The sequence below is a fragment of the Chelonia mydas genome, chromosome 7, assembly GCF_015237465.2.
Source record: "Chelonia mydas isolate rCheMyd1 chromosome 7, rCheMyd1.pri.v2, whole genome shotgun sequence".
NCBI lineage: Eukaryota > Metazoa > Chordata > Testudines > Cheloniidae > Chelonia > Chelonia mydas.
The window spans coordinates 95,352,762-95,374,820 of NC_057853.1; the positions used below are offsets into that span (position 1 = coordinate 95,352,762).

Sequence of the window (22,059 nt, forward strand, 5' to 3'; positions counted from 1 at the left end):
TAAAACTGCAGGATCCTACTGAATAGTGAAGTAGAAGAAACATTGCTCAGAACTCTATCCTACATGCAGTTAGATGGTGGATGAGTTTGCTGGAACAGCCCTCAACTCAGCTGGCGCAGGGATCTTGCTCCCTCCACTAGAGTTCATAACTATCATTCTTCTATAGTGCTGACGGAGGAAAAGGAGCTAATTCATGACCATGCTGAGCCAGGCTCCAGGTCTGAGGTTATGGATCCTGGCTGAGATTTGGGACCCTGATTCAGGCAGCTAATCAACTAAATTGACCACATATGCAAGGTCCAGCATTTCATGGTTTGACCAGCTATACAACAGAACCTCAGAGTTACGGACACCTTGGGAAGAGAGGTTGTTCATTAACTCTGAAATGTTTGTAAGTCTGAACAAGGCGTTATGGGATGCTCCTCAGGGCAGACTGCTCGGAGTGGGGGCTCACAGCTCTGCAGTGGCTGCCAGTGAGTAGGGGTAGGGACAGGCAGCTGGTTCTAACTCCCTGGCTGCAAGGGTGATGAATGAGGCACACTGGGGCACCACGGTGTCAGTGGGTGCGCAGTGCGGGCTGTGGCCCTTTAAAACGGAGCTGCTCCTCCAGAGCGCCGCGTGCAGGCAGGCTCCGGCTTCAGCAGCTGACACTCCAGGCCAGGCTTCAGTAACAGCTCGGGAAGTTTCTTTCCCAGGCTTTGAGCTTGCAAGCTTGTCCCCCTCCCAACCAGGGCGGGGAAGAAGAGGGGAAAACAGCATTCACCACCTCGGATCTGTAAGTGGCTGCCCCGCACCCTTGCTAGTAGGGGGTGGGGATGGAGACAGGCAACCCAGATGTGCCTACCTTTAAGATGCAATACAGGCACAGTACAGTACAGTATTTGCTGGTTGGTTTGTTTGTTTGGTTTTGTTGTCTCCTCTGCTGCCTGATAGCTTACTTCCGGTTCCCCATGGTGTCCGGTTGACCAGTCAGTCCATAACTCTGGTGTTCGTATCTTTGGAGGTTCTACTGTAATATCCTTGATTAGCTGTGAAGGGGTGATCCAATTGCTGGGAAGCTTCTCTTCTGCTTCCTCTACCTAGGTCCCATCTTATTTTCCTGTTCCCCACTGCTGCCATGTATTAAGGTGCCTGTAGTCTGATCTATTCATCTCCATTCCTTAAGTCAGATTTCTGTTGCCTACCCACTTGTGGTTTGAAACTAGCACTTTATTTACTTACTCTGCACATCTTGAGGGAACTCTGGGATTTGAAGTGATTGGCTGCAGGGAGAGGAAGGAATTTCTACCTTACTTTGACCCTTCTCAGGCTGGGGATTTTTGGTCTCTTGAGTGAGCTTCTACTTTCCTTTGAAGCACACAGACACAGTGCACTTGGATATTTATGATGCAGTTCGTGTGTTTTGATAGCAACTTTTGTTTTATCTATACCCTAAGCAGGCAGTGCTGGCTGATAAACCAGGATCCAAGTCAGCAGCTGGAGCAGTGACAGCTGTTCACATACTGAAGAACTTGAAGCTACTATAACATTCAGGGGAAGGCCTCACCATTTTAAAAGAATGTAAATTTGTCTATTTGAGGGCCCACAATAGCATGCTGGGCTCAAAACTGCATTAGGAGGCTTAGCCTAGTGGTGGGACTGCCTCAGTGATCTCCAATCCTACTGCATGGGCAATGGATTTAAGACAGTACATAGGGTCCTGTAGTAGCACACATTTCCAACACAGAGTCTCTTCCAATTGTGGAGGAACTTTGAGCCTTGCGATTACCAGAATCGGGCTACAGGTTATTTTGTAAATGCGGTGGGAAATTTAATCACTGAAATCGTATCTTTCTTTGTGATCTGGTACTACGCAATAGTCCCAATTTCATGTTTTCTTTAGAAGTGTTTTTATATCATTTAATACTCCTCTGAAATGCTTTTATAGGATCCCTTTAGCATGATCCCCATTTTATTCAAGCAGCAGCAGTATCGTAGTGGGTGTTTTCCAGTATAAGCCACATTTTCTGTTGTACTGTAAATAAGAATATTGATGATCAAAAACTCCTATAATGCCATAATATTCCAAAATATATTAAAATAGATCACTTAATCTTTGTTGCTTTGGCAGACTGATATGATAACCTCCATTTGCAGATATACATTCAATTTGTAGTTATGGAAATTACTGAGTTGGATTGAATGATGTTATAGGACCACTTTAGGAATAAATTAACCTATGGAAATGATAGATTAGTTTCACTTGAGATGTGCTTTGGCACAAGAAAAATGTTTCCTAATTTTTGTATTAATCTATCAAATTGCCAGAGGAAAAGTAATACTGGACTAATGACTGAATGAAATGTGATGCATGCAAGGTTTGTTTCTTAAACATTTAAAAAAACCCTGTATTAAACAGAGCAACGTTCTAAAGATATGGAAAAAATATTCAAAGACGTCTAAGTGCTTCAGAAATAATTTTGTGTTGTCTTTACTATTAACATAATGTAGATGATAGTCTTATTCTGCAACATGGGCTTTAGCAGCACTCTACCTCCAAAAGGTTACAGTCAATGAAGAGGAGGGGGTAACATGGGAGTTGAAGTTGTGTATTAAATGGATTTAGTTTAAATCCAAAGGGCACACGATAGGCACCCAGTGTCATGATGCTGACCTGGAAAGGCGAATACTCCCACAGCCTAGAGGACTTGGATAGGAAGGCAAGAGTGCTCTAGCACATTTTGCTTGAGGCCTCATGCCACAAAATGATATTTAGAATGGTTTACTCAAAAGCAAATTATCTGTAGATTTATGATTTACGTACACATTTATTTCACTTCTGCATTGTGAATACTGTGAGTGCAATTAAAAGTTATTAATTTCTACAGGTTGTCCTTTCCAGAAATTTTAAGAGAAATGCCTGCTTACACTGTTACAGTAATAAGAATGCACTGTTCTTATACGCACTTAAACTTGTATATTTTTAATATTATCTGCAAATAATACATAATTAAAAATGATGGAGTTTTATTTGTGCCTTTCATGAAAATGCTACATAGCTCTGGGACCTGGACTGCATAGGCAACAGAAGAGCAGGCTTCCTCACGCTGCCAAGTGAACCCAGGTCTGTTCTGGGTGCCACATCTCCAAGAATGAGAGGGGAGAGGAGTACCATGCCCATGGGCTTGATCTCATCATGGAGACTGACAAAGGTTCCAATTCGTGCTAATTGTTAGGATGATAATGTGGATCATTTGATCACTGGATCCTGGAATATATCCAAGTTATTGCAAAGATGATACCAAACAGCTACCAAATAGTGTAAGTAATTGCAATTAAAACAAACACACCAAAACAAAAAACCCAGACAAACACCTCTACTGATTTGAGGAAAACTAGTGACCTAAAGGTGAAAAGCTCAAGGTCTTATTTTCATATAGGAAAGCCTGTTATTTTCTAAGGGATATTTGAATGGATAATTAGGTATCCATGACTTGTGAAAAAGAGAAATGTCTATATAAAATGTGCCGATAAGAAACAAGGAATAATGTAAAATATAACTGCAGCCTCTTCACTCTCTACTGACATAAAAGCAGAGAAGTACGTTGTGAGAAAGACAAGGGGGGGGGAGTTTTTCTGTATGTTCCTTCAGGACACAAAAATTTCCTGAGATTCCTCACACTTTCAAACTACCCTCCCCTCCCAAAGGCCCCTTAACATAATGACCCTTCTGATATGGAAAATGCACACAGTTCCCTAGGAAGCCCCTCAATCAGTTAGATGGGACACTGGGGAGCCACACAAGGTGGGCCTGGCCACTCAAAATTTCAATGTGGTGTCTTTGAAGGCTCCCAAACTAAGGAGCTCAGACCACAAATATGGATTTCCCTGTGGGATCAGAACACTATATAGGGTTGCCAACTTTCGAATTGCACAAAACCGAACACCCTTGCCTTGCCCCCTGCCCCTACTGAGCCCTTTCTGCGAGGCCCAACCCACCCCCACTCACTCCATCCCTCCTCCCTCCATCGCTTGCTCTCCTGCACCCTCATCAGGCTGGGGCAGGGATGCTGGATGGGGTGAGGGCTCCGGCTGGAGGTGTGGGCTCTGGGGTGGGGCCAGAAATGATGTTCAGGGTGCGGGAGGTGGTAAGGGCTCCTGGCTGGGGCAGGGGGGTTGGGCTCCATCTGGGGGTGTGGGCTCAAGGGTGGGGCTGAGGATAAGAGGTTTGGGGTGTAGGAGGGGGCTCTGGGCTGGGGCCAAGGGGTTCAGAGTGCAGGAGGAGGCTCAGGGCTGGGGCAGGAGGTTGGGGCATGGGAGGGGGTGCGGGCTCTGGCTGGGGTTGTGGGCTTGGGGGTGGGGCCAGGAATGATGGATTTGGCGTGCAGGAGGGGGCTCAGGGATGGGGTAGGAGGTTACGGTGTGGGAAGGGGTGTGTGGTGCGGGTTCCGGCTGGGTGACACTTTCCTCAGGTGGCTCTGGTTGGCGGCGCAGCGGGGCTAAGACAGGCTCCCTACCTGCCCTGACTCCATGGATCTCACGGAACTGGCCAGCATGTCCGACTCCTAGGAAGAAGGGCTAGAGGACGCCGTGCGCTGCCCTCGCCCACAGACGCTGCCCCCGCAGCTCCCATTGGCCGTGGTTCCCAGCCAATGGGAGCTGTGGAGCTGGCACTTGGGGATGGGGAAGTGCGTGGAGCCTCCCTGGCCCCTGAGCCTAGGAGCCAGACATGCCGGCCACTTCTGGGAGCTACCTGGAGCCAGGGCAGGCAGAGAACCTGCTTTAGCTCTGCTGCGCCACCGACTGGACTTTTAACGGTCCGGTCAATGGTGCTGACCGCAGCCTCCAGGGTCCCTTTGTGACCGGGCATTCTGGTCGAAAACCAGATGCCTCGCAACCTTAACACTATGCAGGGCTGTCCAGTGGGAGCTTTTATAGTATCATTTTTAGTTTCACTTTGTTTAGTTATTCAACTGAAAAGGAAAGTGCTCTAAAAATGCGACATCTTTAAAAGAAGCAGACCTAAGTTTATCCTTACTTTCCTGGTTTTGGCTTGGTGTAAGAGAAAACAAGTTCTTTATTTATATTCTCTTCTGGATAGCTCAGTTGAAAGTGATTCCATTGCAACCACAAACTGGTCCTTCTGCTACGAAGATCACAGAAGATGTGTGGATAGAAAGTGAGATAGAAGTGCCTTTATGGTAGGAAACCCAGGTTTGTGAGATGAAAATGTTTCTAGTAGTAGCAAATTATCTATCTGGATTGCCTCCCCTGGCTCCTGAATTTACAATCATGAGCAGAATGAGATGCCAGTATTGTCTGGAACTACCAATTTCTTAATTCAGAACTGGAGGACCACACTGTACACAGACTGTCGTATCTGATGAAAATGATTTTATTATTTATAGTATCTACAATGTGCTATGAGTTAAACAGACAGATAAGATGTCAAGGTCTCTGCTTCCTTCCAATTAGATGATATAAAATCAAACAGAATGAATGTGTGGAAGAGGGGCAACCGAAAGCAATGTGATTTTGTGATTTTTGTATTCATTTTTCAAAACACTTTTTTTCAGTAATTTAATTTAGTTAAATGTCCATGTATTTTCAAATGGTTTCTCTGCTGAAATTTAGCACAGAGGCACCTGCCTATGAGATACAGCTGTATTAGAATGAAGTTTCAGTTTAAGCCCAGGGGCTTTTATTCTTCTTGTGCAGGGTTTTGAGATACAGCATTAAATCTATTGTAGTATATAGCACTTGGAAACCACTAAGTTGTTCACTTGAGTCACTATTTTCATAAATTTTAATGTATGATACAGACATCTTACCCATCCTCTGATGTTCAATTTACTATAACTTCTACTTTGTTACTGCTGGGAGTAGTGCAAAATGAAAGTAATAATGTTTCTTGGGACAAGCGGACGGCAGAGATCACATCTAGGAAAAAAAATTGTGGATACAAAAGTTTATCCTAATGGTCTTTTCTTTGGATGAGGAGAACTCTATTTCTTATAAAAGCTTTGTTTATATATTAGATTAATAGCAGTACTAAGGAATGTTGGGGCTGGGAAGAAGCAATATAGGTACCATTCTTGTTTCTACTGCAAATATAAGGAACTTTTAGAGAATCAGGTATCAGAGGGTCTCACTCAGAGAGGGTAAGTTTATATCCTAAAGCAGACAAAATACACTTACTGTACTAACTCAGGTTATATCACCAAAGATGGACACCCGGGACTGGGAAGATATACTGGTAGGCTGCTGTAGGCTTCCTGGTCTGTCTCCCCTGCCCACAAAGGACTCACGTGCTCAAGTCTCTTTTGGGGCACAGTTTTATTCTTCAAACTTAGATAAAACATTCAAACAAAAAGCAGTTCTGCCCGCACCATGGGCTACAGCTCACAGAGGCTTTTCCCCTTGCCTTTCTGAATACTGAAAGGAAGACACATCCTTCACTTCGACCCCCTATTCCAGGGGCAACTGCAAGAACCTATCTCCCTCCTGCAGCTCCCTTCCAACTAGCTCACTCCGTCCTTTATCGAAAACCTGACCTCTATCTAGCTGGGTCTGATATCAAACAAGGGTGGCTGGCCCTAGGGCCCCAGCCTGTAAAGGGGCAGACTACCTTGTTACAACCTCTGTGTTGGATAATTTTTTTTTTAGTTATGAAAGAACCGCTGATATCCCGAGAGATTTAATATAGACAGCTGCAGTGTACTGCTTCCCAATGAAGGTGACAATATTCCCAGATCGAGGCCTATATTATAGAAAAGTGTTCCAACTTTTGCTTGCTCCTGTGAAAGGAATGCGTTGACTAAACAAATAAGGCAACATGCCAACTTCGCTCACCTAATTAGAAGTAACAGGAGATGGTAAGGTAGCCTGTTTTTACCACTGATCCACTAAAGGGAACAATGAGCATTCATTAGACAATCATGTTCCTGGAGTGTCTGCAGGAAAGAAGGAGATGTTGCAGTTCCTGGCTGGTATGCTACTGCAAAACAAGGAAAGTGGTCTAGCTTGTGGCTTGAATAATTTGAGGCTAAAAAAAAGTAAGAGAGGCAATGTATCTTCTAGAGGCAAGACTGAAACTACTGCCCTGAAGATAACTCAAAAGAATGCACTGTGTCTCCATCTGCAGGACCAGGAGTTAATCTGAGGGTACACACTATGGTGGCGGATCATGCAGAAAGCGTGATTAGCAATTCCATAGAGAGGAGCACTGCCCACTTTATGGAAAGCTCCCTGTTTCCTGCTTCAGTGCTTGAAGAACTATAGATGAAAAGCCAAACCCCTGGGGGCGAAAACCCTCCCCCATGCCAGGCAAATCAATCAAGAACATCTGCTCTAACAAACAGAGGGGAAAGGGCATTTCGGCATGTTAAAAGCACAAAATGACAGCTAGCACTGGACATCAGTGTGTAGGCAGCCTTACAAATTTACAGACAGAGGTCATGACCTTTTCCCTAACACTTCCATATATCCTTATGAATTAGGGGGGCAAAGAAAGATTTATGGGACCAATTCTACTCCCAAATTTACTGCAGTGAAGTATCTTTGAAAGTGATGGAACACATTAGACACTGGTTAGTTGTTTTAATTAACAAAATATGTATAGAAGCATGCCAGATTCCGAGATTAAAATGACATCTGATCTGTCACAGTGTAAAACCCTGTGTGGTCTACAACAGTCACAGCAGGAAGAAGGTAGTAAGCTGCTTGCTCTCAGTGATTGACAGAAGAGAATTCACTTACGGTGACCAATGAGATGTTCTATTTCATTCATTCATATTAACTTCATTTATTTTTGTTACATGTGCAAAATTAGAGAACGTACACTTTCGTGATCAAATCCCTCACGTGCCTCCCCTCTAAACTTTACTTACTAAGTTTTGTTCATTGCTTAGCCCTAAAATGTCATGCTTTAAGATTTCATCATCCTTATTTTAATGTATTATTCAATTAATGGTCATCCAGTTCCCATTTAGTCCCTGAACCTACAAACACTTACGCATAGGCTTAACTTTAAACACAGGACCAGTCTTGCTGACTACTCAGGTGCCTATTAAGTGTTTCAAGGACTGGGGCTTTAATATGGACCCTTAAAACTGTTCTAACATTCTAGCACAGGTTTCATTTTCAAGCTACATGATACCTTCAGTTACTGCAGATTTTTTCAGAGTCAAACCCCATTGCTATTAAGTCTTACAAGGCAATTTGCATTTTGTCTCAAAGAAAATACATTATTATCCTCATTTGTAATAACACATTGCAATAAATTCACAATTCGCATTTTTGATAAGTACAGAGATGGAGCATTACACTATGCAGATGTGTTATTAACTTCCATCACCATGGTAACAGCAGAACATCAGAAAAAATGACCAAAAAAAGCCACTGTTTACATCGAGTATCTGAATCCACAAAAACAACAAGGAGTCCGGTGGCACCTTAAAGACTGACGGATTTATTTGGGCATAAGCTTTTGTGGGTAAAAGTGCATCTGAAGAAGTGATTTTTTACCCACGAAAGCTTATGCCCAAATAAATCTGTTAGGCTTTAAGGTGCCACCGGACTTCTTGTTGTTACTGTTTATACCAGTGGCTTTCAGCCTTTTTTCTTTTGTGGACCCCTAAAATATTTCAAATGGAGATGCGGACCTTTCAAAAATCAGCCTACTAAGCAAGCTTTGCCACTCTATTATCAATAAATACTACATGTTGGCCAAATTTATAAATGGAGGATGAGTTAAATATAATTGATTGTCATAAAAACATTATTGAATTAGACATCAGATTTTAAAGTGAACAAAACTTGAGCAAATATAAATATAACATATTCATTACACATGAGACTTTGTCTTGTACCTATTTTATTAATCAGTACACATTCTACTTTCCCGCCTCTCTGTTGGGAACACTTTTAGGGAAAAAAAAGAAGACTCTTAGACAATTTTCAGTAAAAGAAAGTGCTATGTCAGCAAAATATTTTTAAAACGTTCACAAAATGTTTTCTTAAAAAAAGTATTCTTTCAAAAGCGCAGCTGTAAGACATTTACATTTAAAAGGTACAATATACTCGTATTGTACAAAAGAATTGAGTCTGGTGGTCTCAGTCTAAAACAGTGTCATCACTAGTAAAAACAACAAGATATATCTGAAGAAGTGGTTTTTTACCCACGAAAGCTTATGCTCAAATGCATCTGTTAGTCTTTAAGGTGCCACCGGACTCCTTGTTGTTTTTGTGGATACAGATTAACATGGCTACCCCCGATACTTATCACGAGAAAAAGGATGTAGTTATTTTGTTGTAAAAGACATCTTGTTATAGAAGACACATCTTTTTACAGCCTAATACTAAACTCTTAGTAATCCTTCTGAACAAGGGCTAACTTCACTTACATGAATAGTTCTATGAGTGAAGCTACCCTAGAACATGATGATTTGCAGGATTGGGCCCTTAAGTTCCTAGTGTCCTTACCAGAAAACCACCAAAGCAAGTCAGCACATCTAGCAGTCTCTAATAAGGAGATACACAAGACTATCCATGCATGTGGGTGTTGCAGGTCAGTTTGTGGTGCATTGGCTGACACGTGAGTGGAAACTTACACTGTGTTGGTGCTATCAATCTGTCACTGTCATGACAGCTAAAAATTCACCAACGGTTAAATAAAAAGGCATATTCAGGATCAGATGACAAAAACCAGAAATAATGCAATTTGTAAGCTATATATTACCATTAGAATACTCTCTAGTTCCTTCTCTCATATCATTCCTATAATATTATATGATGTACTTTCCATTATATGGTTATAGGGAATTCTAAAATAATACTATTTTAAGCCCAGAACTGACATAAACAAGGAAAGTCACGATGCCGTTTAGAGCAAACACAGCTGGAACAGCTATGATTAAAAGAATAATGAGCTAAAATCTACATCTACTTTATCTGAACTGTGACAAAGTAGATACCAATTAACAGTAGTCTAGTGGATCCAGCAATTGATTAGGTGTGCAGGGTAACAAAGCAATGAAGTGATGTTTATTCTTTAGTGGGTTAATGTAGTTAGCGAGAGTGGTGATTTACCAAGGCTTCAGCTAAAAGACAAACTCTTGTGGCTTATTGCCACAGCAACATAGTGCCACGATAACTAAAGATCTGGTAGTGCTTACATTTTAAATTCTTGTTTTAAGAAGATTTGTAACGCAAAGTGTCAGTGTAATCCAAATGAAAAAGGTTGTGCATGATGAGCATATCTTGTATATTTCCCTCATAATCATGGGGGCCTTTCATTTTGGACTCACTCGTATTGAGCCAACTCACTTGAGTGTTATCTCCCTTTTATTGTAACTTAAGTATTTCAAATGCCAGTTTATGAAACAAACATTTTTGCTAATGAAGTGGCTCTCATATCCTTTTGGTCAAATCATAGCTTTGCCATGAGCATTGTGCAAGGGGCTGCATGTTGTTGCCTATAACATGTCCCCCTGCAGGCTGAAGAGGCAGCGCACACTCCCCCAACCAATTCCACAAAGACAGCTCCCTCCCACTCTCTGCAATTAATGTTGGGTACCCAGTGCCAGGGCATCTTACACCTTCAACTCCCTGTGCGGGTGCACAGGATTGGCTACAATCTCAGAGGTAGCACATACACACAAATGTCATGTATGTATGTGCTTTAGAAAATAATAGTCTATGATTTCAGATGCTCTGTCTTTTTTGTCCCACTTTGGTCAAAGAAAACTAGGTTTCACAATTGGAATCTTCCAGTTAGCTTCCCTCAGTATTAAAAAAAGCCATTGAAAAGTTTAGTAGATGATATGCCTAAGCAGCAGCTGTTTTTCTAAAATTATCTTTACTGTGCATCACGGTGCTAAGCTATAGATTATACTGGTACTATAATTGAAGTCTATTGTAAAACAATTGCACTTTTCCAGTATTTGCTATGTTTGTTATGATACTGAGATCCTATTTCTTTTTTGCCAGTTTATCCCTATAGATGACACACTGGTTCATGCACACAGGGATCTCAGACTCACCAGAAGCTTAGCCCTGTTTTATTGATCCCCCCTGGTTTACTTCAAACAACAGTAAAGCAGAATTTCCTAGCAAAGAAATCAATAAAGCTTTAGATTAAGGTTCCCATAAAACATTTAATGGATTATATACTAATGATTTATTGTATATTAATTATAAATTAATAGGAGCAACATTTTGGCATCTGATTTAGCACACTGTACTTAGGTATAAGGAGTCCATATCTGAAGTAGCCCTCCTCTCTCCTCTTTCAATGGCTCTGTTGAGAAAGACTTTAGAAATATACAACATTATATGCTGTATGCTGCTGCTGTTTGGATATTATATCCTATAGCTCAACAAATGGCATCTGTTGCTTGTAGCATCTTATAGTAACTAAGTGCTTGGCAGTTGCTGTCTTATGAGGTGTGGGAAAAGGTCAGTAGAAAAAGCAGAGATAAATTTACTAACACACACAAGGATAACAGTACCCTGGATTAACCCTTAGAACACTAGCATTTTACAGACTTCCAGACAATCAAATTAATGCTTAAGATGTTTGCATGTGCATATATCCAAAACACCCAAAGGACACCAGCCTGTTACTTGAAAGGCTCAGGTCTAGATTACATCCTGCTCCCTTTATTTGGTATTATTTGGTACCAAATCACAAATTCAACCTGCCATACATTTGCAATATTTTGTCAAATCTGAGTGCACTAACATTGAGTACTGGTTGGGGAATCACAATTACTCAGTTTCTGTTCCCTGCTCTGCCATGATTTGGTGTGTGACCAAGACCAACTCATTTCACTTCCCCTTGACTTCAGTGAGATTTAGGGGCTACTGCAGGAAAGGGCTGTTATAATTAGAAGTCAGTTTGTAAAGTGATTGGGGATCTTTGAGCATGATAAACACCTCACAAGCTCAAGTAATTAAGGTTCTATCTTGGAATCATTTTAATTACAAGTTACTAATAACTAAACACTTTCAGTTTATACCTCAGATTCTGGTCTATCCTCTAAGAACCTACACCTTATCACAAAATCTTTCCAAATCAGAATCCTGTATACCTGTTATCAGTTCATTAACAACCTCTCTGTGTCAAGATGGTGTTACAGACATTTTGTCAGCACCATGTCTGGCAAAACGTCTGTAGTATTTGGCCAGTTGTTCTATGAAGTGATTTGCACAAGACATAGACAGTTCTTAAATCTTGTAAATCCTATGGACATACCAGTACATATCACATATTCTGCTCAAAAGTCTACAATGTTAAGGTTGTGATTTGAATTGTACATATGTAAAGAAATTCAGAGCTAAAATTTTCAAAGCAACTTTGACTATAGTTCCTTGTGCATGCATATGCACTGTTTCAAAAGCATCTTTCATTACACGATCATACAGCACAGGGCAATGTGGCATACTAGTTGTCTAATAAAGCAATAAACAGAAAACAATTGCAATTTTTCTAAAAGAGCTCTTCCACAAAGAAAGTATAAAAAAGTTTGATTCATGTTTAAACTGCACCTTTTCTATAACCTTAGGTGCACATATGTAGCAAACATTAATGTTTGTAAAACATTTTGAAGATGAAAAGTGCTATGCCAGTACTAAAGATGGTTATTCTTAACATTTTTATTACTGCATATTTGTTGTATGATTCACATATTGTTCCCCATTACTAGTGTCATTACTTCTTTTGTTAGAAGTGAATCTCTTTAAAAGATTTTGAACTGAAAAACCAGGATTTGCCTGTCCACAGTAATTAATGGAAAAATCAAGCATAAAGGTGATTTAATCAATAAAATAAACCAAAATGATACATAAGATTATAATTGTACCTGCCACTCTAGCTTCACTTTTTGGGTTTATGATGTCACCAGGAGGCCTGCCTAAATTTAGACTCTTATTATTTTTAGTTGGTTGACCATTACTCTTCATTTAATACGAACTTAGCACTTTTATAGCATTTAACATTTTGAAATGCTTTACAAACATGTTATCATCAGCTAGGATAATGATCAATTACACTTCATATCCATTTAGTGCCATTCTACCAAAGACTCCGAGGGCCAGGATTTTACCCTAGCAGTCCTGACTACCAGTTCTGTACTCTAATGCTAAATAATAATTCCCTCTTTTGAGATCTGATATTTGAAAAAGACACTTTACAGGAAGAAGGTGTAGATGATAGAACATCCTAGCAAGATCATTTGTGGAAGTTCCATCTCTGTAGATATTCAAAAAGAGGATAGATAGGAACACAATATTCCGCAAGGATAATCCCATACATGACAGATGCTGGGGCAATAGAAGGGCAGCAGGTAGATTAGACAGTCTGCTAGATCTTTTCCATTTCTAATAGCTAGGCTTCACTCTTGAACCTGGGTTTCTCATACTGACACAGAAATACATTTTTAAAGGAAGAAAATTCCAATTCCACTTTAGTTAAAAAGGAAGAGAAAACTTCAGCCTTTTTTCTAATTACTTCTTTAAAGAGTGGATTTTGATAAGTTTTCATATCTTGTAAGTAGAAGACACCATATAACGAAATATAATACTTGTATCTAATATACACATGCATACTTCCGAAAAAATTGTGAGCTATTTGTAATATTTCTAATTGAATCCAAATGTAGTTACGTTAATTAAAACCTTAATAAAAATCAGCAAATTAAGAAAGTATTCATTATGGGCTCAATCCTGATTGATTACATTGACAACAGTAGAAGCTGAGGGTACTCAGCACCTCACAGGATAAAGTCCTATATACAGTACTGCTGAAGATTGATTGACAGATGTTTTCTCATATACAAGTGCTCTCAGTTACATTAGTGTACCCTGAGCAAAGTAAAAAAAATAGCATAGACTACTCCCAAACAGATGATTCTGTAGCCTACTTCTTCTTTCTGTAAATATGGAAGTTACTGGGGTAGTACCAATGTAACAGACAAAGATGGGATCCTTAACATAGACAATACGAAACTGCATATTCTGAATCAGTCCTTCCATTTCACTCCAATTACACTTTAATTAAAACATTTAACTACAGTTAAAAATGATTGCAGTGAATAAAAAGATGAAGGTTTATCTAAACTCCACCTCTCTATACTGTGCTGCCATGTGACACATCCCGATTTTTCATCAGAGTAGGGACTAATCACATGAGGAATGGGGAATGCATTGCATCTCTAGGCAAAGGTACCTTGACTTTGAGCATAGAGACACAGTACTTCCTGCTGCTTAAACCACAAAGTATCAACCTTTGGGTTAGAACGGCAGTTCACAACCAGGGGTCCGAGACCCCTGGGGGGCCGTGAGCAGGTTTCAGGGTGTTCTCCAAGCTGGTATTAGACTCATTGGGGCCCAGGCAGAAAGCCAAAACCACGCTCTCCCTGTGTCCCGCCACCCGAGACTAAAGCTGAAGCCTGAGCAGCTTAGCTTCGCAGGGCCCCCTGCGGTGTGGGGCCCCATGCAGTTGCCCTGCTTGCTACCCCCTAATGCAAGCCCTGGCTTTTATATGCAGAAAACAATTGTTGTGGCACAGGTGGACCATGGAGTTTTTATAGCATATTGGGGGGGGGGTCTCAGAAAGAATAACGTTGAGAACCCCTGGGTTAGAAGATGCATACTTGCCCTCAAGGATGCCAAAGGAACACTAAAATACCTCTGAGACTTAAAGAGGGTAAACAGGAGAATAAAGTAGTTGTTAAACCTGGGACTACTGCTAAAGCTCAGATCCAGGTAAATCAAGGTAATCTCAACTTGTGAAAAAGGTTTATTGTATTCTCATTGATTTCAGATATATCTTCTGTTCATATTTCCATGTTGAGATGCTCATATCACAAAAGTTTGCATAAATGTCAGCTATTAATATTTTCACAGAGTTTGTGGGTTTTGTGGAATTCTGTCATAGAAGTTTATGAAATATCTCTAGCATTATATCATTTTCCTCATTAGTTACACATGCAAAACAACATGTATTTAGCTTAAAAAATAAAGCCAAATAGGAATTAGTCTTTATGAGATATAGCAATAAGAACAGACACAAGCTTAAAATGAAATTTTGGCCTCATGCACAAAGCCCAGCTGAAAGTACTTTGCACAAATGACCAAAGCAGCAGTTTAGGGAACAGAAACCTCCGTCTCCATCCTGCAGCCCTGGGACTTTGGTCAAAATATAAGTCCCACTGATCACACTTGCAATTCCCCCTAGGGAATTGCTGTCCAGTAAAGAAGACAATCACAGAGCAATAGTCTCCAGTGCAGTCCCTCTGCATGTGCTCTTTACAGTATGCTCCCCCACACAATAGAAATGTAGTGTTTCAGCTGCATTTGGGGCCTTGCCCCAGTGGAAGTGGAATTGCCAAGATCTGGCCCATAGTGATTATAGTAAATTCATCATGTTTGAGGTCCATTTTAAAACTCCCTGAACTGAGAGAATCACTGGCTGGCAAATGAACATTCTACAGGGAGCAAACGAGTCCTCTTGATCCTCAGAAATGCGAATCCTAACACTATAGCTTCTTGAACCTTCATTGCCTTTTTGGACAAAAACGACCTGGTTTTTTCACAATAATGGCATAAATAACAACCTTGCTGTTCCAATGGGTTTGATTATCATAATACAATTGTATTCTTGGGAGACTGAAAACCTTTAGTACCTCTTGCTATCTCAGTGATGTTACTTTATTATTTAATCAAATTCTTTCAATAATAATTTTGAGTTACCTGCTAGATGTTCATGTTGAAAGCCCCTAAAAGTATTCCTTGGCAAGTTTGACGTCAACATTAAGATTGCTTTGTTATTTTCTGTTTTTCTCTCCAAAGGGAAACAATTTTAGAAATGAAAACCCTTAGATAGCACCCAGAGATGAAGAAAGGAGTAAGTCCTACCTCTACTACTGATTTGGAATCCAGTCGAAAGTTGAAATCTCCAAACACAAAATATGAAACCTTCTCAAACCGCTGATCTCTAATTCTGAAAAGGCAGACAAAAATACATTAACTGCTGTCTATGCAGCTTTCTATGTAAAAACAAAAAAGCCCTTTACAAAAAAAATCCCTGGAACTGTAATTGCAAAATGTTAAAATATATTGTAATAAAAGCTATATATTCACAATCACATTTCGCTTTTAAGTACAGCATTAGCAAAATTATTTGTGAACAGTCAACAACAGCATTAATTTATTTGGAATAAAACTTCACTATATATTAACAGCTTGTTTGGTCTGTACTATTATAAGCATGCAGATGATATGTAGTTCTGTTTCTTTTTCCTCAAACCCATATGCGTATGGTTTATTTGCTTTCCCTGGTTAAAACAGGGGCTTCTATGTGAGTAACCTGGCTGCAGTTCAGTCCAGACAAGTGAAGAGGTGCTCAGAAGCCAGGGAAAGCATCCTGAGGAGATGGTAGAAATAGTAACTAACTCCAGTGGGAGCTGTGGGTGCTCAGCACCTCTGAAAATCAGCTCCTAAGTGTCTCAGGGTGAACACTTAAAAATTGTGACATCCAAAATTAATGGACACTTTTGAAAATACCTGCCTCAAACTCTCTGTTGCTTCAGTTTGACATCTGTAAAATAGAGGTCCATAATGTTTCCCCATATTTATCCAGCACCTTGAGATCTATGGATGAAAAGTGCTATAGAGGTGCTAAGTATTATTTGTTACTATTTGGCCTGATATTGATCTATGAAGTCCTATGTAGCCAAGGTTATGGCTGACTGAAAAACCTCCTCTCTGTGTACCATTATCACATTCGAGACATATGAGCTAAAAGTCCTTAGAATTGCTTATCTGCAGGAAGATGTTCTCACTGGAAGGCTTTGGATTCTGGAATTGGCTATCACCAAGACAGATGACATTCAGGATATGGTGTAAAGCTTACATCTTTTCTCAGGCTTTTGATCAGAGTTGGGAGCTGAGTGAGGGGTGGCTGTTTATTTACTTTTTTCAGTGATTTTTTAAAAACTTAGGTCAGTGTTTATTATTTAATAATTTTAAAAATTGTACAGGCTTCTAGAGATGTTGGTATTGGCCAAATCTTTCAAAGTGGAATAAAATCAAGTAAATCGGTCATTGAATCAGCACCTCATTTTGGGAACAGAGACCAACTAATCAGTCTCCTGTTATCAACTGGCGAAGACATGAAGTAATTGACCAGAATATTATGACTAATATTAGAAAAAAAAATCACTGGACAAAAAGCACAAAATACTTTTATACCATATTAGGAGCACACTGCACAACAAAGAACCAATAGATCTAAGGCACTACATAAATGTACTCTGGAAGTAAATAAATATATAAGCATGATGATGCCAGAAATCCCAACTGAGCTGGAGGTAAGGGCCCACATGGATAGTTAAAGAATTATAAAGAAACCTACAGTAAGTGGCCTTCTGGAGCTATAATGCCTAGATAGGAGACATTTATTTAAAATGGCTTTAAAAGTTTTAATAAATTACCCCCATTTGGACATTTCAAAGCTATAAAGTAAGAAAACACCTGGGTCTTTAAATGAGATACTGCTTTGCTTGTAAAGTATCCCTCCACATTTTTACCCAATGGCAATCTATTACATAAACAATATTATTTCACTGAAAAACTCATGCACACTGAACCTATGACAGTGATTATTTGAAGCAAATTCTCCTGCAAAGAGCTATCCTTTTCTGCTAAGAAAATCTCAAAACCCTCCATTCAATTGACAAATTATTGCAGGTACTATTAATAAATACTATCCACTGTCAGCTGCAACCAACCATTAAGAAAAGCCTGTCAGTTTTGACCTATACATAACATTAGTTTGATTAGTCCCCTCATGGACTATGAGGAAAATGAGAACTTAAAAGTTAAACCATTTACATTACCACAATTTGCTCACACTATCATTGCAAAATCTGATATACGATTTGTACACAAGAAAAGCTCCGTCTGCTTTGCCAACTTTCCTGATTCATATCCCAGTTTTGGCTTTGCTCGGTGCCATTTACTGCTGACAAAAAGCTGAGAGATATCACTGGAATGACATCAAGGTCTAAAGAAGTCCTCTTAAAACAAACTGATATTATGAAGATGAAATCTGTAATTGTATTATGCAAAGACGATTTTTTCAAATAAACACATTGTGCCAAAAAATTGCCAGTTAGAACTTTTGATAGCTAAATTAATTAGAAAAATCCGAATCAGTTACTGATGGGCAAAAATGCTGATTGTCAATGCTGAAAATTTGTTATTAATTAATATAATTAATAACTACATATAAATTTAGGGAATCAAAATTTTACTATAAGATCAGGACAAATAAGACTAACAGGTTGTAGATATTACATGTTCATTTTAAAGGGTGGCATACCTGGTCAGAAGACTGTTTAGCAAAACTATTACCTACGAAAAATATGCAGGTGATAATGGCCACATCACTGTTTCTCTTTGTTCATTTTATTCCATACTTTTATGCCTATTTTATCTGTTGCAAAGTATTACAATAAATAAATAAAATAATAATAATAGAGAATGGGGCCAAGATGTACAATTCTTATATTCTGAAGCAGTAATTTAATTACCCCTTACCTTCCCTGCTCAAAATTGGAGGGTGTTTGGATCCAAAGTTTTTATATGAGCCCTTCTTTAGCACTTGGTATTGTATTTTACATATTCAAAGCATTGTGAAGACATTAACTAATTTCATCTTCAGAATGTCAGTGTGGGGTAGTCTTTTAAGTGGTAGTACGCTGTTAGAGGTGGAAAACCAAGGCAAAGAAGTAAAGCGATCTGCCTAAGATGACATAGCAAGTCAGTTGGCACAGCTAAGAACTGACCTCTGGAGCTTGTCAATGTGATCAAATCAAGTTAATCTGGTTTGAAAAAGCTTGCATTCATATGATGCAACTCATCACTGTGCACTAGCTCCACATTTGTTGGAAACTCTGGAGTCTTCTCACAAAGTGGACTAGGTTTGCTTCAAATTGAATTAGTTTCGTCTTTTGTGTGTGTGCACACAATTGTTGCACACCATCTTTTGCATGCCTCCAATGGCAATCTCATAATGCTTTGCAGGTTGATCATTACTAACATGTCCCTGTTAGTAACTGGTGTGCCCGCCATGCCCTTGTGTCAAGTGTCCAGAATGATGCTTCCCTCCTTTAAAAGGTGGTGCGGAGCCAGATTTTGCCCATTTGCTCCTGGATCCCAGTGTATCATTATTCTGGCAATACACCACAATTGCACTCAAGAAGCCCCATGACATGCCTTGTGCAACTGCGCGAAGCCGCGCTGAGATGCTGGATCTCATCGCCACCTGGGGAGAAGCGTTGGTTCAGGAAGCTCTTGCAGTCAGCCACAAGATTAAGGACCTTTTTGTGAACTTTCCAAAGCAGATGTCTGCGAGGGGTCACTACTGGGACACTGATCAGTGTCAGATAAAGAATAAGCAGCTCAGGAGAAAGTACATTGAAACAAGGGATAAAAGGAGACAATCGAGTAGAGGACATGGGACCTGTCCATTTTTTAATGAACTGGACAAGATTTTACATAACAACAGTTCAACCAGACAACGGCCAGCTAGACCCACTGGAGGCTGAGCAGGAGGATGCCTGAAAGGAGCTGCCCCCTGACAGCTAAGATCCATTTGGGACCCAGGAACCTGATGATGGCCAGCTGGAAAGCCAGCCCCTGTCTGGCCCTGCTACTACTGACCTCAATTCCTGCCTTGCATCAGCTGAACCCGAGGCCCAGCCAGAAACCCAGGCCAGGACTGAAGAATCTGATCCCCTGCAGGGAACTTTGGCATGTAATTACTTATATTTACAATGTATTATATATTATTATTATTGGCTGAGGTGAACTAGGAGCTCCTACCTCCCTCCTAACTCAGCCCTTTTGCTGCTTCAAAATGGTGCCTGCCAGCATGGTGCAGCTGCAGTCTGTGCCACTCTCCCACCCTTCCTCCCGCAGCAAATATGAATAACTGAAGCATTCATTTATGCAAAATTCAACGTTTACTGAGACAGGACTTAGAGGAAAAGAAATGTGGTTGGTTTTTGTAGTTTACATGAGATATGAGTGCACACTGCATGTCCGGGCAAGGCACAAACTACATTGCTCTCTGCTGAGGTACAAAAGCCCTGTAACTCACATAGTAGCTGACAATCATTGTAGGATCCTATCTGTTTTTCTCTGCACTCTTTCTCCGAAGTCTTCAGGAGAAATATAGCAGGACCTAAGCCTAAGAAATAGCTGTTTTGTTGCACTTGTTACAGGGAATGGCTGGATGCCCTATGCACCTGGTACAGCTTGCAAGCCCCTTCTACTCCTGCAGTGGTTCTGGGGGGACCATAACTTCACAGAGTATCAAGCTGGTCTATGCTTTGCCTTTTTGAATAAGACCTTTCTCTGCCTCCTAGTCACCCATCTCAGTACAGCAGAACCTCAAAGATACGAACACTAGAGTTATGGACTGACCGGTCAACCTGACACCATGTGAAAGTGGAAGTAACCAACCAGGCAGCAGCAGACGCAGAGAGAGCTGATCGGGATGCCTGCTGTGTCCACTAGGCCAGACCGCCTACGTCCTGGTTCCTAACACAAACAGGCAAATTCCCACTTGACTACCATTCTACGAATACTCAGGCCATAGTCAAAATGTTCCTTCCCTCTGTCAAAGTGGCCTTTCTATGGCTTCATTAGCTAAGGCAACAGGGGATAAGTCAGGTCTCCCAGAATAACTGGACCAACCTCCACACCATTAATGTCCACAGTGCAAACAGTCCGTTCACCATTAATTTAAAAAGTACTGAGTTCTGAAAGATCCTGCCATCATGGACCCTCCCAGACCACGCGGCATTTATGTCTGTAAACCTTCCATGGTGGTCCACCAGTCCTTGGAGCACCATGGAAAAATACCCCTATCTGCTTATAAATTCTATGCCCTGGCTGGGGGAGAAGGCTAGGGGAGGGGAGAGAGGGTAAATGATAGGCACCTGAATTCCATCATTTGTCCCAATACAGTTTGGGAATTCCATGCAATGCAAAGCTATCAACAATCTCCTGAGCATTACCAGCTTCATGATCTAGTTAGACAGCACCTTGTAAATGGCATTAACAGAACTATATGAGAATGGCCCAAACAGCTGATCTCCCCAAAACTGGCTACAGACTGGAAACTTTTTGGGGGCCCCAGTTTCCAGATGGCAATGGTGACTAGTTTCTCCATGGTGATGGCGGATTGTATTGTTCGTATGTTGTCGCTGCAGTTTTGTGGGCAGTTCTGCACAGATCTCAAAAAAGGTAGCCCTCCCCAGCCTGAAGTTCTCTCACTGCCGCTGGTCATTCCAGCTCTGCAGAACGAGCTGCTCCCACCAATCCACGCTGATTTCTGGGCTCAGAAATGGCGCTGAACACTATGTAGGTGACCTGGTAACAGCTTGGTGTCCCCCTGTTCTTCTGCCTTATCCTGATGCCACCATTGCAGAGTATCTTCCTGCTCCCACATCATCTGGTTGGTGCGAAAGTCCAATGCCAAATCCATCTGGGTATGAGAGCTATAATACAGCCCAAGTAGCCCAGGCATATTTGTGTTTGTCATCATAGCTGTGCGGAGCATCGCTGGGTCCATGCTGGCCAACAGCAATTCAAAAATGGCATGAGCCCACCTAGAAATGGGATGGAGACAGTGGAAATATGCGATTTCTTTTAAAAATGTGAACCAACCTGACTTCCCACAGTTCACAGTGAAAACAATCCCAGGACACACACTGTTCAGCAGCAAATCATGGGATCCCCCTGGAGAATGCGACACTCTGAGTTCACAGCAAAGCGTTGCTGTGTGTTCACTTGATGCGAACTGAAAATGGATCAGGCATTCTGCATGTAGACTATGGTGTGACCCAGATATAGAGAGTTTCCTGATGTGCATCAAAAAGCTTCAGCTTAAATGCCTGTGTATATACAGCCTGAGTTTTGTGGTCATTCCTTTAGACACTGGTGCCTGCCAGGGTAATTAAGAATTCCATCCAAGCTTACTCTACTTCTAACTTCCAAAGAGACGAG

At 40.8% G+C, this 22,059-nt stretch overlaps 1 protein-coding gene across 7 annotated transcripts in view; it reads right to left on the reverse strand.

Moving 5' to 3' along the window:
* The window catches only part of INPP5A (inositol polyphosphate-5-phosphatase A), a 408,827-nt gene that overhangs the window by 93,215 nt on the left and 293,553 nt on the right, over positions 1–22,059 (reverse strand). For all 7 annotated transcript variants that reach the window (XM_027819502.3, XM_037905636.2, XM_043552493.1 and 4 more), the window contains one exon: positions 15,898–15,982. In XM_027819502.3, coding sequence (XP_027675303.1) covers positions 15,898–15,982 — 85 coding nt within the window. The remainder of the gene's footprint in view (positions 1–15,897; positions 15,983–22,059) is intronic.